This window comes from Psammomys obesus, unplaced genomic scaffold (genome assembly GCF_907164565.1).
Source record: "Psammomys obesus unplaced genomic scaffold, mPsaObe1.curated_primary_1811, whole genome shotgun sequence".
Classification (NCBI taxonomy): domain Eukaryota; kingdom Metazoa; phylum Chordata; class Mammalia; order Rodentia; family Muridae; genus Psammomys; species Psammomys obesus.
Genome location: NW_026590062.1, coordinates 4,463,440 through 4,479,590, shown reverse-complemented (window position 1 = coordinate 4,479,590; position 16,151 = coordinate 4,463,440). Strand labels below are relative to the sequence as shown.

Genomic DNA, 16,151 nt, shown 5'->3' with positions numbered 1-16,151 from the left:
TATCTATCTATCTATCTATCTATCTATCTATCTATCTATCTATCTATCTATCTATCTATCTATCTGGGGGTGGGGGGGGGAAAGGATGATGCTATCTGTGAAATTTTAAGGCACCAGAATAGGAGATTAATAGAGATTAATAGAGAAAAAAGTCCTGGATAGAGGATGATGTAGCTCAGTGTTCTCAGTTCTTAGTTGCCCAATGGAATCACCTAAAAAGTTTTTCAGCTTTTGGAATTACAATTACTCATTTACTATTTATTTTGTGTGTTTGCATGTGTGTGTGCCATGGCAAACAAATAGAGATCAGAGGATAACTTGTGGGAATTGTTTCTCTCTCAGGCCCCAGGACCTGAACTCAAGTCGTCAGGCCTGGCAAGTGTCTTTACCTGTTGACCCATCCTGCCAACTCTGGAGAGACTGTTAAACACTGCACTGCTTAGATGATTCAAGTGAAACTTCTAGGGTTAGGTATAGCTAAAAGTCTACACAGGAACATTAATTTTGTACTGGGAGCTAAGAACTGTGAGCAGAGTACTTGCAGAGAAGAGACTGCCAAAATCTGATGATCAGTGGACGAAGGGGACCCAGCCACAAGCGCCCACCCTGTGTTTTTCGTGCTGTTTACTTAATTAATCCTGCTAAGATGTCATATGAAAACTGTCACACAATCTATTATAATAGAATGTTGAAAGCGAAAGTCTGTGTTAAGGCTACAAGCAAACTACCCAATCAAGAGCAAACCCAGGCATAAGGGGCTGGGAATGAAGGCTGGGGCAATCTCTCAGTGGTGAAGAGCACACACACACACATGGTTCTCACAAAGGACCTGAGTTCAGTTCCCAGTTACCATACCAGGCAGCTCACAACTACTTGTATGGATAGCTCTAGGGGGTCTGATACCCTCTTCTGGCCTCTGTGAACATCTGCACGCTTGTGCCCGTAATTTTTAAAATAAATAAACATTAAACACACACGCACCCTGCTCTTACAACTAGGCCTGGGGATGGGCAACAGAGTTCGCTGTTGGGACAAGCCCGATGTCTAGAATTCTACCCCCATGGCCAACACGGTGGAAGAAGAGAGACTCCCATATCTAGGCACACACACTGAGCAAAAAGAAAGTAATCCATCTTTAAAAGAACAAACAAGCAGAAACAGGCATAGTGACAAAGTCTATAATCCCAATACCTGAGGAGTGTGGGTAGGGAAACTGTGGCTCAAGCTCTGAGCTATACCCTGAGCCTGTCTTCAAACAAAATAGAAGTGAAAAAAATCAAAAGGCTCTCTCCTAAGAATCTAAATTTGCCTATCCCAAGAGTTACCTAGGGTTTTAGGGAAAATAACAGTAACCACTTCTCCAAAACAAACCTGCTTCTTGGTGGTTACGTAAATGGGTCAAGTAATTTACCCAGTAATGTACAACTTTGCCTGGGAAAAGTAATCAAGGTAGTGACAAACAGATGCAACACAGGAAATGGTCTGCTTTCGGCTCCAGCCACACACTCAGCATGCCACACAAGATCTGGAATGAGCATCTGAAGCAGAGCTCTGTGAAACCAGGTTCCCTGAGTCATTTCAAACACAGGTAATCCTCTGTGGTTCGCAAAGCTAGAGAAAAGTGCAGACTTCATGAAAGAAAACAATACTTTTGAAAAGAAATGACTTTGATATTAGATTAAAAAAATAAAAGCATATTTTAAACCTAAAAACTAAACCATGCCTACATTTCCACTCCTGTAAAACAAAGCATGCTCTAGTCTACAGATAAACACAGTAAGCTCTCCTGTCTATGACCCCATTGAATTGAGGCAAGTGTTATCAAGATCATACTTGGCTATATAGTGACTCTGAGGTCATCCTAATCTGTACAAAAGCTTGTCTCCCAAAACCAAAATATGAACAAAAAACTAAGATGCCGGTTAAAACAGAGATTACATTAGCAAAACTACATATAAGATGTATTATAACACATCTAAGTTTTATCTTGGCATGTTAACTAAAATACAAATGAATACAAAGAGCAATCTGAGGCTACTAGAACGCACAGTTTCTCTTCTGAAATCACTGATTTTAAGGCAAGAGAAGATGTAACTGGGCAAGTGAAACTCTTTTAGTTGCTGCCACTGCACCTGTGGGCACCAGAGATGATGGTTCTACAGGGTAGGGGCTCACCAATTATACATTCTGGCCAAACTCCAATGGTTTAAAAGCAAAGTAAAATACAGCAAGACATTTAAACATAACCATAATAAAAAAGGCTTACATGGCCTTTCACAGTCAACTTAAGAAAAAGGCATGTTCATAGAATTTAAAATGATATACAATAACATCATTTTTATTTTTTGGCTTGTTTTGGAACCCTGTCTTGTGCAGCCCAGGCTAGCTCCTTACCTTCTTGTCTCTACCTCTGAAGTGAGCCACCATTCCCAGCACACATCATTATCAGAGAATGTAGCCACAAGCAAAATACACACTTGGTTATGGAACAGACACTGAGAACACCAGTGTAAATTACACTGCGGGCTTTGTACCTTTTCATTAAGGTACAAACAATGGCAGACTAAAGGGAGGGATTATAAGAAATTTCTAGTTTTTATGGGCTTTCCAGTCTAAATGGGGCAATTAGATGTGTATATCCACCAATTATCTTATTTCAAGGCTTCAAGATGTCCAGTGTGAGGAGCAGAGAAAAGGCAAGGCCTTCTTTGGAAGTCCATGAGCCGTGTTCTCCCTGAAGGAGTACTTTGGATGGGGAGACTGCTCTCTAATAGACCACTCCTACTGAGATCAGCTATACCCACCTCTCTGATCCAGCTGTGTGCCATCAACCCCACCTCTTTGTTCATCTTCATCTGTATGCAACAACCCCGCCTCTCGGTTCCACTCATTTATATAATAAATTTGACAAGCTTCAGGGTTGGGCTGCAGTTTCTCCCTCAGAGACCTCAGTCTACCCTACCCCAGATTTCCTTTCTATGTTTGTCTTTTCTTCATTTCCTTACCATCAGGTCAGTCCCTGGAAACTGTGCAAGGACTAAAATCAGGCAATGGCATTTATGTGGATGTTTTTCTTTATCTAATTAAATGCAGGACTGGGCTGGGTATGATGTCACACACCTTTACTCCCAATGCTGAGGAGAACAAAGGCAGATGGCTTTCTACAACTGCCAGACTAGTCTACGTAGCAAGGCTAAACAGTGAGACAAGACAAGGAAGGAAGGAAGGAAGGAAGGAAGGAAGGAAGGAAGGAAGGAAGGAAGGAAGGAAGGAAGGAAGGAAGAAAGAAAGTGTGTGTGTGTGTGTGTTTGTGTGTGATGAATCTCTACATGCCTCTTGGGGCTGACATAAGAATCAGAACTACTCTTGGAGGCTTGGTGTGGTGGCACACACCTTTAATCACAGTGCTTGGGAGGCAAAGGCAGGTGGATCTCTGTGAGACCTGCCTGCTCTACAAGACAGTGTAGGACAGCCAAAGCTAAACAGAGAAACCCTGTCTTAAAAAACAAACAAAACAAAAAGACTACACTTGGATGATCAGATATGAATTTTGACTTTTTTTTTTTTTTTTTTTTTAAAGACAGGGTCTTACTATGTAAGCCCAGGCTGGCTTCCAGCTGGAGATCCTCTTTCCTCAGCTATCCAAGTGCTGGGTTTAAAGGCACAAGCCTCCAAACTTTAATCTGGATGTTTCTCACTTACACAGGTATCCTAAGACACTGCTTACTGTGCCTGGTTTTAGAACTTTACATACATTAGAGAATGTAGAGTAGAATAAAATATTCTTATAGTGTCTGGCTTCTTTTGCTCAACACTATAAGAATATTTCATTCTACTCTATTCTATGAGTTCACTGTAATAACATGTTAAAATTTTTTCCACTCTATGGCTGACATTTAGGTTTTTTCTAAATTTTTGGCTATTACAAATAATTCTACTTTGTATTTCTTTGATATTTTATTGTGTGTGTGTGTTTTGCCTGCATTTATGTCTCTCTAACACATGCATGCAGTGCTCTTGAAGGCCAGAAGGAGGCATCAGATCCTCTACAGTTAGAGGATCTATGGCAGATGGTGGTGACCCACCATGTGGATGCCCAGAACCAAACCTGGGCCCTCTGGTGGAGTATCCAGTGCTCTTAAGTCATCTCTCCAGCCCATTAATATCATTAGTACTATTTGAGACAGAATATCACTTTGTAGTAGAGGCTGGCCTGGAAGCTGCTCTATAGCCCGGGCTGGCCCCAAAACTGCCATTTTCCTTTCTTAGTGTTCCAAGTATGAGGTTATAGCTATCTCTGTGTTATGGGATGATGTTCCCTCCAATCCCAACCATGGCAGCTTTTGTGCTCCTGGGGTGGTCACCACAGCTATGCTCCCTGTCCTCCAAGAGACAACAGATTTCTGAACAGCTGCCCTTCCTACACCATAGTCCACCATAAGCAGATGCAGCAGGCAGGGAATATGGGGAAAGGCCTAACTGCCCAGAGCTCCTAGGCAGTACTAGGGGAAAGGGCGGCAGGCGCCATGATCCTTAGTCACGGGCAGATCTGCTTGGTTGTTTCTCCCAGAACCATTTCACTGCTTTTATCTGGTTAATCTGGCTGACTCAGACACAGGTGCAAGTCCATTTATTATCTTCCTCAGGGTTCCTGCCTTACCCTTTTAACTTTAATATTGTCATGTTCTCATATACATGCGTTCACCTGTATGTGCCCAACAGCAAGCATCCTAGAGCTACACTGCTGGGTCTGAGGTGGTAGACCTCAGTAGATAATGCCAAAGCCTGTCCACAGTGGCTATCGATGCACACTCTTCCAAAATGTACAAGAGGATTTGTCTATGTGAACACTAGGTGTGGCTAGGGTTTCATCTTCATCTTGAGCTATCCTGGTAGCTGTGTAGTGCTATTCCATGCAGTTCAATTTGCTTTCCTGATTTGTAATGAACGGAGTGCTACACTTTCAAGGAGGCTGTTCTACCCTTTAGCTAACAAGTAGAACATTTCCATCATCTGAGGTGATAACTCCTGAGTCTTTGGCCAGGTACCCAAGGATCCTCACAGGAAGAGCTGAATTACTGTTACCATTGTGATGTTTTGGTGTGGGTCACATGGCCTATCTAATAAGCCTGTGTCACCATCTAACACATCCAGCTCCTTTTATAGTCAGGGACAACTCAGCAGTTCCTGACAGCAAAGGCTGCCAACCTAGAACCCCTTGCTCTGGCTTCCACTTAGGACAATGGCCCACACCTCCACTTTTCCTACTATCATGTTTGTTTCCCACAAATTCCTTGACGTGAGTATTTTTGAAGTAGGCAACTATGATCTTTTACAAATCTCCACCTGGTCACTTTCTCCTTTTATTGGTCCAAAATCCTCTTGCCAACATCTTGGCACTAACTTAACACACCTTCCTTTTTTGAGAGCCTTCCTTCAGCTCCTGTGCCCTGTGGGTCACTGAGGACCCCAGTCTCTTTAGTACCCACACAGTCACCTTGTGCTCCCAATTGAGCTTTCTGCACATTAACTCTACAATTTTTGAAAATGTGACCTGACCAGGGGCGGTGGTGTACACCTTTAATCCCAGCACTCCGGGAGGCAGAAGCGGGGGGATGTCTGAGTTCAAGGCCAGCCTGGGAGTTCCAGGACAGCTAGAGATACACAGAGAAACCCTATCTCAAAACAACAAACAAACAAACAAACAAAAAAAAAAAAGAAAAAGAGAGACAGAGAGAGAGAGAGAACATGTCACCTCCCTCCCACACTGTCCTTTCAAGCTGGAAATATGAGATGCTCTTTAAGTGAATGTTCATTTTCTTTCTCAGCATTTTTCTAGACTACATCCAAGAGAGATGCACTTTATTGTAACCTGTCAATCCTGCTTGGCATGCTGGGAAGGGTGCAGAGTTTGACAAGGAGGCAGACTTAAGAAACAACACAAATGACACAATGTGTGATTCTCCTCTGACTCTGACACATGACAGGAAATAAAACTGAATTAGCATGCACTTCCTTCCACTGTATGTTCAAGTGTATTTTACTTAGACACACTGCATACTTCTCTTCTATTTTGTAACACAGTGTGCCAGAGATCATAACCTGTTTTAGTTGCACCATTTGCAAATAAATACGCTGCACAATACAGGACTTTAGAAATAAAGTTACAAGGGTGTGAGTGATCTGGCTTGAATTAGTAACAGGTGATAACTGCTATGTAATGCATCAATCTGAAAGTCAAATTTTATACTGGGTTTAATTTGATTCCTAGTTAGTTACTGGCACACACTTCATTTCACTCAAAAGATTTTATCACTTATGATAAAGAGTTTTTAAAGGCAGAGTCTATGCAGTGCCAACTCACTCTGTAGACCAGGCTAGCCTCAAACTCAGAGATCTGCCTGCCCCTGCTTCTCAATGCTGGGATTAAAGGCCATCTCAGGCTGCTCAAGATTCATTCTATTTAAATCATTCTATTTTACTGTCTTTGTCATGCTTGTTTCCCACTTTGAAGTAAAGAACTAGGCAAGTGCAATTTGGTTATGAAGTATTATAGGAACTAATAAAAGGAAATGGCATTAATGATCTCTTTCCAACTGAATGGCCATGGTCCTCCATCATAGCTGTTTCTCAGACACAGACCTCATTTAATAGCTGGTGAACCTGGCCTATGTGTCATGCTCACTCTCTTATCTGAATCATACACTCCCCTCTCCTAGCAGGCTGAGGTCTCTACCACTGTAGTTGACTTTCTTTGTTCTCTCTTCCCTGGGTAGTGAAATGACTTGGTCTCCAGAGCTTATTTTTGTCTCTTTCTGAGGTGCTGGGTGGGGTTCAAACCCTTAGCACCTAAACAACTGGGAGGAAACAGTTTTGGTTCATTTTGTTTTTTAAAATATGTAGTAAAACGTTGAGGAAACGGAAGGTACTATCCTCAAGCCTTCTCTGTTTCTGGTGGTGCCTCAAATCACATCCAGTATTTCACACATGCAGTGAATGAACCTACTGCTCAGATCTACCCCAGACTCTTCTTACTTTCCTTCTTTCCATAACAAGCACTCTATTTTCTGTAACTCTACTAACGTACAATTCACACATCATAAAAATTCACCCATTTTAGATACAAAATTCAATCTTTTTTTTTTTTTTTTTTTTTGGTAGGCTTAACAATCTCTGAAATAACCACAATCAAGTTTTCTTGATATTGGGTTTTTTGTTTTGTTTTTTAAAAACCACCCCAGTAAGACCACTCCATTTGCAGTTAATCTTTCTACTTCTCTCTAGCCCCAGGCAACCAATGATCCACTTTTTGTCCAGACACATTTGCTGTTTGGGGGATTTCATCTAAAGGACTCACACAAGAAGTAACTGTGCTTGGCTCCTTTCTCTGGCACACTGCAAGCTTCATTTGCATCACAGCACAGAACAGCACTTAATTTTATGAACACGGTGTGTATACAGTATACATGTTTGCATGTGAAGTACATGTATGTGCATATCACAAGTTTATTATGGGTGTCTTCTCTGTTGTTTTCCAACTTATTTTTGAGGCAGGGTCTCCCACTCAAGTTGGAGGTAACAGAGTAGACCAGACTCCTGGCTAGCAAACCCAAGAGAGGGGCTTTCATCCCTGACCCCCAGCACTGGCATGGCAGGCACAAACCACTATGCCTAGGTTATTACATGGGTGCTGGGGATCTGAGCTCTGACCTCATGCTTGCAGTGCAAGCACTTTGCTGACTAGGCCATCTCCCTGGCCCCCAGCACTTCATTATGAAATATAAAATAATATTCCACTGTATGGATAAATGCAAACTTGTTTATAAATTCACCTCTATTTTAAGAGCTTCAAATCAAGAGACACTCCAAAAGCTGAGTCCTCCAAGCATTTGAATGTGCTCTCTTTTACAGCTACTGAATCAAACTGTCCCGAGTACAGGACCACTAACCTCACAGAACAGCAAATGAAGTCACAGGGGTGGACCCCCCCCCCCTTCTTTAGGGAGCTACCTCAGCAGTCAGCATCAGGCTCAAGCCTCTTGTATGCAGTCAGTAAGTTCAGATTTAGAACATAAAAACTCAACAGATGGCAGCATACGGATTAGATCTTACTGTTATATCAAACATAAAGCCATTACACGAGGAACTGGAGGCACAGAGAGGTCAGCTGAGGTGAGAACATAGGGGTTGGGAGCACACATGAGGAAATGACTAATTAACACGCCTTACTGTTATTGGTGCTGTTGCCATTGAAAGAGCCAGAAGAGCTGCTGCTGTCTTTCTCCTTATCTTGGTTTTCAAAGTCCATATTAAGAGACCTATGGGAAAGAATTAACAGTCAGTTTCAGTTTTGCTTAAGAGAGAACACAGCAAGGCCAGTCATGACAGTATTCTAAATGCTGTTACTAGGAGGGAAAGAATGAACTGTTAGACTGAAAACAGCCCTTGACCCTCTAGTGTTAGTGCAAGAGCTTCCCTGACTCCAGTGTAGTTCAACCTTCCACAATCTCTTAATTACTTTCTTATGGTTAAAAATCTGGAAAGAAAAATGCTGGATAAATAGCAAGCACATTTTGGGACTTTTATACCCACACAGCAGCTTTTAGAGAATGTACACTGAGGACCCTCTAAAAACAACAGCCCAAAGCAGGTGAAAACATCTGTGCTTCAAACAACACTATTAAAAATAAATAAATAGCAGGGAGAGGTGACCTCCCTGGAGGGAGCGAGGGAGGGAGGGAGGCTAGCCACTTACATGAGAAAAGAAAATACTTGCAAACCATGTAACTGGTAAGAACTTGCAGAGAACGGTTAAGAATCAAGTCAGGTAGGAGTCCAGTGTTGGGAGACTGGGAGCTGCATACACTCATGTGCTGACCTGAGTTGAGTCAGTCAGTCCAGCAAACAACCCAACCAGGCATCTGATTTTGGAGTTCCAGCCTCCACAACTCTGAGAAAATAGATTTCTGTTGTCTAAGCCATCTAAGCTACAATGTACTTTGCTATGTTAGCCTGAGCTAATACAGAGTACAGATCATGTGTTCCATATATTCCAGCTTGTCTCATGTCTTCTGATATGTCCATCATTGGCAAATATTTTAATGTATGTTAAATAACGACGTTTTGCTGTTGAGGCGTTTCACAAATGACAGCTAGATTACACTGATGAAGAGCACTACTTCAATGGGGCTCGTTGGAATTACTCAGTCAAGATGGCTGTGCAATCATGAGTTTGGATCCCTAGAGCCCATGTCAAAAGCTGGGTATGGTGGCACACATCTGTAATCCAGTGCTGGGGGAAAGGCAATGTGTGTCATGGAACTGGGCAATCCGGAAGCTTATTGGTCAGCCAATCAGGTCCAATTGATGATCTCAAGGTTCAGTGGAGGGCAGACTGAGGAGACATCAGTCCTCTAGACTATACATGCATGTGCACAATCAACACAAACACACAAGAACATTAGTCAAAGCCACTATGTTGCTGCTCATTTTCTTCCTGCCTGTATTGTTGCATTATTGAATGAGGGACACTGTTATATTCAGCTGTATTTGTAGGTTTTGTTTTCCTTTCTGTCTACCAGTTTTCGTTTCACGAAATTTGGAAATCTTTTATTATATGAATAAGCATTTAGGAGCCCCAGTGAGATGACTTAGCAGGTGAGTTTGCCTTAATTTAATTCCTGGAAACCATGTGGTGGAATGAAGGAACTGGTTCGTGCAAGTTGTGTATACACATACACATGAGCCAGGAGAATAGTAATAGTAGTAGTAGTAGTAGTAGTAGTAGTAGTAATAATAATAATAATAATAATAATAATAATAATAATAATAATAATAGTCTAGACTATTCAGCTTTCTAATTCTAACTAACAGTCACCTGCTTGTATACATCCAGGGTCTTCTATTTACTTTTAGACCTACCAGAAGATGCTCAGCAGGAAATAAAAGACTAACTTAACTGCCCCATGTCAGCTGGTCCTAGAGGAACTGTTACAGTGACTGGTTGCCAGACAAATTGCTACTTCTAGATTCTGACTAGATCTATAAAACAACAAAACATTAAAAAAAACCCTGCACACAAATTTTAAAACTAATTTCTTCTGCCATGACACGTGGTAATTTTCAGTCCTCTGTATTTTCAGCGTTCCATAGGGCTCATGACAGAGTTGATCATGAGGGCACAGGAGGTCTAAATTGGACATGCAGTGCATGAGGACATGTCTGCAGCCAAAGGAAAACAAAGACCTCCCCTTCCCCGTGGGTGTGCTCTGGGAAGGCATGCATTAATCTGAGTTTTCAGCTCCACTTACGAACATAAAAACAGTAAGTGCATTTGTTAAGTCCACACTGCCTCTCTGGCCCTGGTGACGACAGCTGGGTGACTTTACAAGAATCTTTATTCACATCTCTGCCTGGGGCCAGCTTCTACTCCTCCTGCTGGCACATCTGACACTATGGGCTGGAAAGCTGCCAGCTGTATTTTTGGTCTTACCCAAAGCATGGACAGCCTTTCCCAGAACATGGAAAAAATAAGCCTGGGCGCAGAGGTCAGTGCTGGCCAGCCAATTTATTATTAGCTGAGGGGTATTAAAAACTCTACCTTTAGCCAGGTGTAGCAGTGCACTCCTGTAATCCCAGCACTCAGGAGGCAGAGGCATGCAGATCTCTGAGTTCGAGGCCAACCTGGTCTACAGAGCAGGTTCTTGGACAGCTAGGAGCACACAGAGAAATCCTGACTGGAAGAACAAGAAAAAAAAAAAAAGGGAGGTGGGTAAGGGTGGGCGCAGAAAGCTGACTCAGCAGTAAAAGCTTATGCAGAGTACCTGAGTTTGGTTTCTAGTGTGTGTTACAGTAGCTGGGAACCACCAGGTAACTATAACTCCAAGGGATCGGATGCTTTTTTCTGGATGCCACTGGACACACACACACACACACACACACACACCTTTTAAGAATACCTTTAAATAAACCGACCAAGCAAAGCAAGCACACTTCATCTTGCTGACAGCACTGCTGTAGAGATGGTGCCAAAGGCAGCACCTGAGGTGCTATGAAGATGGATCATCCCCGCTCCCCCCGGGTTTCTCTGTATAGATCATGGCCTTGAATATACACAGAGATCCATCTGCCTCTGCCTCCTGATGCTGGACAGTCCAATGTAACTACTCTGAGCGTCTGAGGCAATATGTGCCTCAATCTTGTTTTAAAAAGAAAACAACAACAACAAAACAACCAAGCCTTGTCTGATCATTAGAGATTACCACTACGCAACTCAAGAAATCCACATAAGCAAAGTAGAGAGCTGTATACACTTGTTCAAGCTGGGAAGTGTTACATCTTCCAGCTCTACTCTAACAGCTTAGTGTACTCCACTAAGCTGACACCACACTTGAGCTGTTTAAATACTGCCTTTGCAGAAGACTTCTGTCTTGGAGCACAAGGAACGCTCAATTATGGACTCACTTGGTAACTCACTAATTCTACAGACAGCCCTGTGCTTAGCTGGCCCTTGAATAGTCTGTTCTGTCTTTATCACCCCAGCCCTGTCCTTCCACCACAATCTTATTACTGCTCTATGACAACCTATGATGGGAGTACACCGAATGATACTACTGTACACTCCATTCAAACTGTACCCTGGCTATCTGCTTAACAAAGAGCACATTCAGGTTACTGAAATCAATGTTTAGAAGAGCAAGGTGGGCCCTAAGACAGCTTAGCAGGTCAAGAGCTTGCTGTGCAAGCCTAATTATCTGAGTTTGGTCCACACAAATATGGAGGGATATACAACTCCACAAAGCTGTCCTCCACATGCCTCCTGGGGCACACTGCCACAAACAAATATATAAACACTCACACACAAATATATAAACATTAAGAAAATAAAAACTGACCAACAGAAGAAATTAGACTTGGTGACACTAGCCCAAAATCCCAGCAGCTGGGAAGCTGAGGCAAGAGAACTGGAAGTTTTGATCAAAAGTTTGAACCAGCCCAGGTTATAGGGTGAGATCTTGTCTTAAAAAAACAAACAAACAACAAAACACCACCACCACCACAAAAAACCCCCAATGTTTTCATTTCTACTCTGTATCAACTATAACTGAATAGAAATAGCAGTAGGTCAAGTAATTAGATCTAATTACTGATGCACACAGGCAGCATTCAAGAGAAAGACACAGGAGAATGGCAAGTTTGGGGACAGCCTGGGCAACACAGTGAAGAAATCCTGTCCTTGACCAAGTGACCCACCATGGATGCATGTAAGAAAAGAGGATGGTCTTCTGATTAATTGTTGGAAATATTGAGAGCCCAAATAGTGACTGTAGTGAGAATTCTGGAATTTTTGTTTCTTTAAAAATATATAGAAATATTAGTAGAATATGTTTTCATTTTTAATCCCAGGTATGGGATATAGGGCTGCTTTGTAGCAGGGGACTATGATTTGCCTCATGCTTTAGCAGAGACAGTGGTTTTGCCAGCTGCAGATCATTTCTGCAACTGTGTGACATTTGGAATTCTGGGAACTTTTCAGAGATATATAAATGATACAGCCCTGAGAAGCAGGGTGGGTGGTTCTTGGTTATTCAGGGGGGGTTGGCTGCAGTTTGTTAGTAGTTGTGCTCAAAGAGGAAACAAGAAGAAAGAAATCAGATTCAGGGATCTCTGTCTCTCTCTTCTCTATCCTATCTAGTGACAGGGGGTGAAACTGGGGGCGGGGGAGAAAAGGGCAAGATAAAGGCGAACCCACAAAGACAAATAACAGTAGAAAACTGGGGTGGTGGTTGTTTTTTTTTTTTTTTTTTTTTTGGGGGGGGGTGAGGACAGTGTGAGACAGGGTTGAACTTACTCCATAACCAAACATGGTCCTGAACTTCTGACCCCCCATCTCCACCTCCAGTTAACCTTAACTGCACCCACTGGTCAGGTCCTGGGCTGGATGTGGTACAGTCAAGATGACTTTCTTTGCTTTCTTCAATTGGGGAATGGAACCTGAGACTTCAGAAGTGCTATACCAATGCTCTACCACTGAGCTACAACTCTACAGCCCAACATTTTTTTTTTTTAATTTTCAGAGTAACCCCATAAACAGAGGTACTACAAATCTACAGATAATTAGTCATCATTTTGTCCCACCAATATTAATGTGAGCTCTTTTAAAAATAATTCAGTGTGTTGTGGTTTAGACAGTAATGTGATCACTTTCTCTGTTGGACTGAATGGCATACCTACAAGATTCCTATCTGTAGTGTTAACTACAGAACCTGAACATGTAGCTGTATTTGCAGACAGTTTTATAAGAGGTATTACAAGAAAGAGGGAATGCTTTTTCTACCCTACTTAGACAGGGTCTCACTGTGCTGCTTTTGGCTTAAACCAGTGCAAGCTGGTGTTGAACTAAAGGTGTGCACTACCACACCTAGCTTAAAATGGTATCAAAGGAGACAAGCAGACATGGGCAAGAGAAAGGGAGACAGACTTCTGTGCAGTTGGGAAAGGACATGCAAAAGCAACATCTATAGGTGAAAGTCAAATCCAGAAGCCAGGCAGGGGTGTCAGGATGAAAGCCTACCCTGCTGACATCTTAGACCTTGGACTTTAGCTTCTAGAACTAAAGGAAAGCTCTCTGCTGTCTAGGTAGCCAGTCTGGGGCTCCTTGTTAGGCAGCCCAGCAAACCAGCTAAGAGCTGCTGAGTCATCATCTCATGTCACCTACCTGACCTTTACCTGCTTCCTAAACCAGAAAAAGTAACTCAAGAGATAATCAGCCAGAAGTAGTTAAAGAGAACTCTGTCCCTTCTCCCCACTAACCTTCTTTCTCTCCTACCTAGTGCTGGAACGTATCCTACGTAGTGCTGGAAGGTATTAGGTGGGATATGGGTTGGTGGAAGGGAGGTATAGGCATAAGGAACCTAAAAAAAAAAAAAAAAAAAAAAGTTTAAAAAATAGGCGCTACCCCCATGTAAGCATTTGTGGAGTCCAGAGGAAGACATCTGGCATCCAGCTGAGATTTTGAGACAGAGTCTATTACTGCACCAGGCTGTTTGGGCTAAGCTGGCTGGATCTGACTGTTTCTAGCCCCAAAAGTTGGGTTACAGGCACCCACCGCCACACTCATTTTTTTACTTGTCTGCTAGAGATGTGAACTCAGCCCCTTCTATTTTTACAGTAAGTGTCCTTACCCACTGAGTCATCTTCTCAGTCCACTTCCTTCTCTTTAAAGTAGGACTAACAAAGCACTTCACAGATTCCCATGTACTAGTATGCTAAGGATAGCTTTCATAGCACACAACTTTCTCATTAACAATCAGTACTGCAGTGTCTCCTCATCAGTTTGATCAAGATCCATATATGCTGCTTTATTGCAGACAGGTATGAAGTCAGCAACCTTTCACATAATGCTAATGGCTTAATCCTGAGCTGGCCAATCCAAAAGCCGACTAAGTAGTGTCAAACACAATGTGGTCACACTGATATACATCTGACAAGAATCTATCATGATGCTATAGCAAGAAGTAATTTAACATGCTCTGAATGTCTTAGTAAGGCTTTATTTAGGATTTGTTCTTTCTCTAAGGTAAAAATTCACGAGAAACGAGTAAAATGGTATTTGAATTAACCAGTCCTGGACTGCAGAAGCAGGCCCCTAGTGCTCACTGGCCGGTTATCTACCTCAACCAGTGCCAGTTCAGCGAGGGATGCTGTCAGAGTGGCATGCTCCTGAGGAATGCAGTTATGTACGCCCACACGCACATACATCCATACACAAATACAGGCACCACATACATACAAAATAGTTTGAAAAAAACTACACTGTAAACCAGGTGCAGTGGCACACACCTTTAATCCCAGCACCCGGGAGGCAGAGGCAGGTAGGTGGATCTCTGTGTGTTTGAGGCCAGGCTGGTCTACAGAGCGAGTCCAGGACAGCCAAGGTTACACAGAGAAACCCTGTCTCAAAAAAACCAAAAACAAAAAACCCACAACGTGCTGCAGGACAAGGAGAAATGTTAGGTCTGACAGGGTGTGCTGTGAGTAGTTTAGACAATGAGGTCTGTATTGAGTTGGCAACAGCACATGCTTGGAAAGCCACTGTGTTTAGGAGCTCAGTAATCAGGAATAGCCAACCATCAACAGCCAGATGGCGTAACAACCTTAGGCTATACTCTGGGGTAACACTCTGCCATGTGGACCACAACCCCTGCTGCTGTTGGCTGTTTACCCTCAATTCTGGCTGAAATAGTTCCACAAATGTTTACACAGAAGGGTACTATGGGTCACTTTTGAAGGCCTCAGGGAAGAGAACTATGAAATGATGCACTCATACGCGCACAAACCACATGCACACATTTCTTTTTTCTTTTTTTTTTTATTTCTGGGTCTCATATCTAAGTCTGTCACTGCAGCTTGACTTTGAGATTATATATATATATATATATATATATATATATATTTAAAATAAGTCTCCAAAACTGAAATAAAAAGATTTTGAATGGGTATTCTAACATCAGACTTGGTAAGATACTTACACAGAAATTTTAAGAAGGTATAGACAGTGGTTCTCAATAATATAGTTCCTCATGTCATGGTGATCCCCAACCATAAAATTATTACATTGCTACTTCACAACTGTAGTAATGTAAATATTTTTGGAGAGAGAGGTTTTCTCCAAAACCATCCCACAGGTTAAGAACCACTGGTATATAGAGACTGTTTCAAAGGTTAGTCCATCAGGAAATATACAAATGTACAAAAGTGAAAAGACAGACCCAGAGACACGACGGAAAAAAAAAAGTTTGCAAGCAATTCTCTGGTAAAGGTATCTTCACAGTATGTAAAGGAGTCTTAAATTTAACACTAGGAAGATAAAAACAGGGAGAGAGGGGCTCAGAATAAGTATAGCACACTCATGGCCCTGGACTTGACATCAGAGTCAGGTGTCTGTGTGTGTCAGGAGGGGTGTGGAGGGGCATGTCTCAACAGACATCTCACCAAAGAATCTACAGATGAGAAATAAACAAATGAAAAGATGCTGGACCCTGCAAGTCATTAAGGAAATGCAAGTCAAAGCCAGTAGTATGAGACACCACTAGAGTAACAGAATGACAAGGACAGGCAACTAACATGATGCTGAGGTTCCCTCTCATGCA

General features: G+C 42.3%; 1 protein-coding gene across 2 annotated transcripts in view; it reads right to left on the bottom strand.

The window, feature by feature from the left end:
* Sppl3 (signal peptide peptidase like 3) overlaps positions 1-16,151 on the bottom strand; it is an 82,457-nt gene that overhangs the window by 19,736 nt on the left and 46,570 nt on the right. Inside the window, exons 2-3 of one of the 2 annotated variants that reach the window (XM_055606305.1) lie at positions 13,829-13,913; positions 8,230-8,318 (exon numbers count right to left, since the gene is read on the bottom strand). In XM_055606305.1, coding sequence (XP_055462280.1) covers positions 8,230-8,308 — 79 coding nt within the window. In that variant the 5' untranslated portion in view covers positions 8,309-8,318; positions 13,829-13,913. The remainder of the gene's footprint in view (positions 1-8,229; positions 8,319-13,828; positions 13,914-16,151) is intronic. The other variant, XM_055606302.1, reaches the window with a different exon arrangement.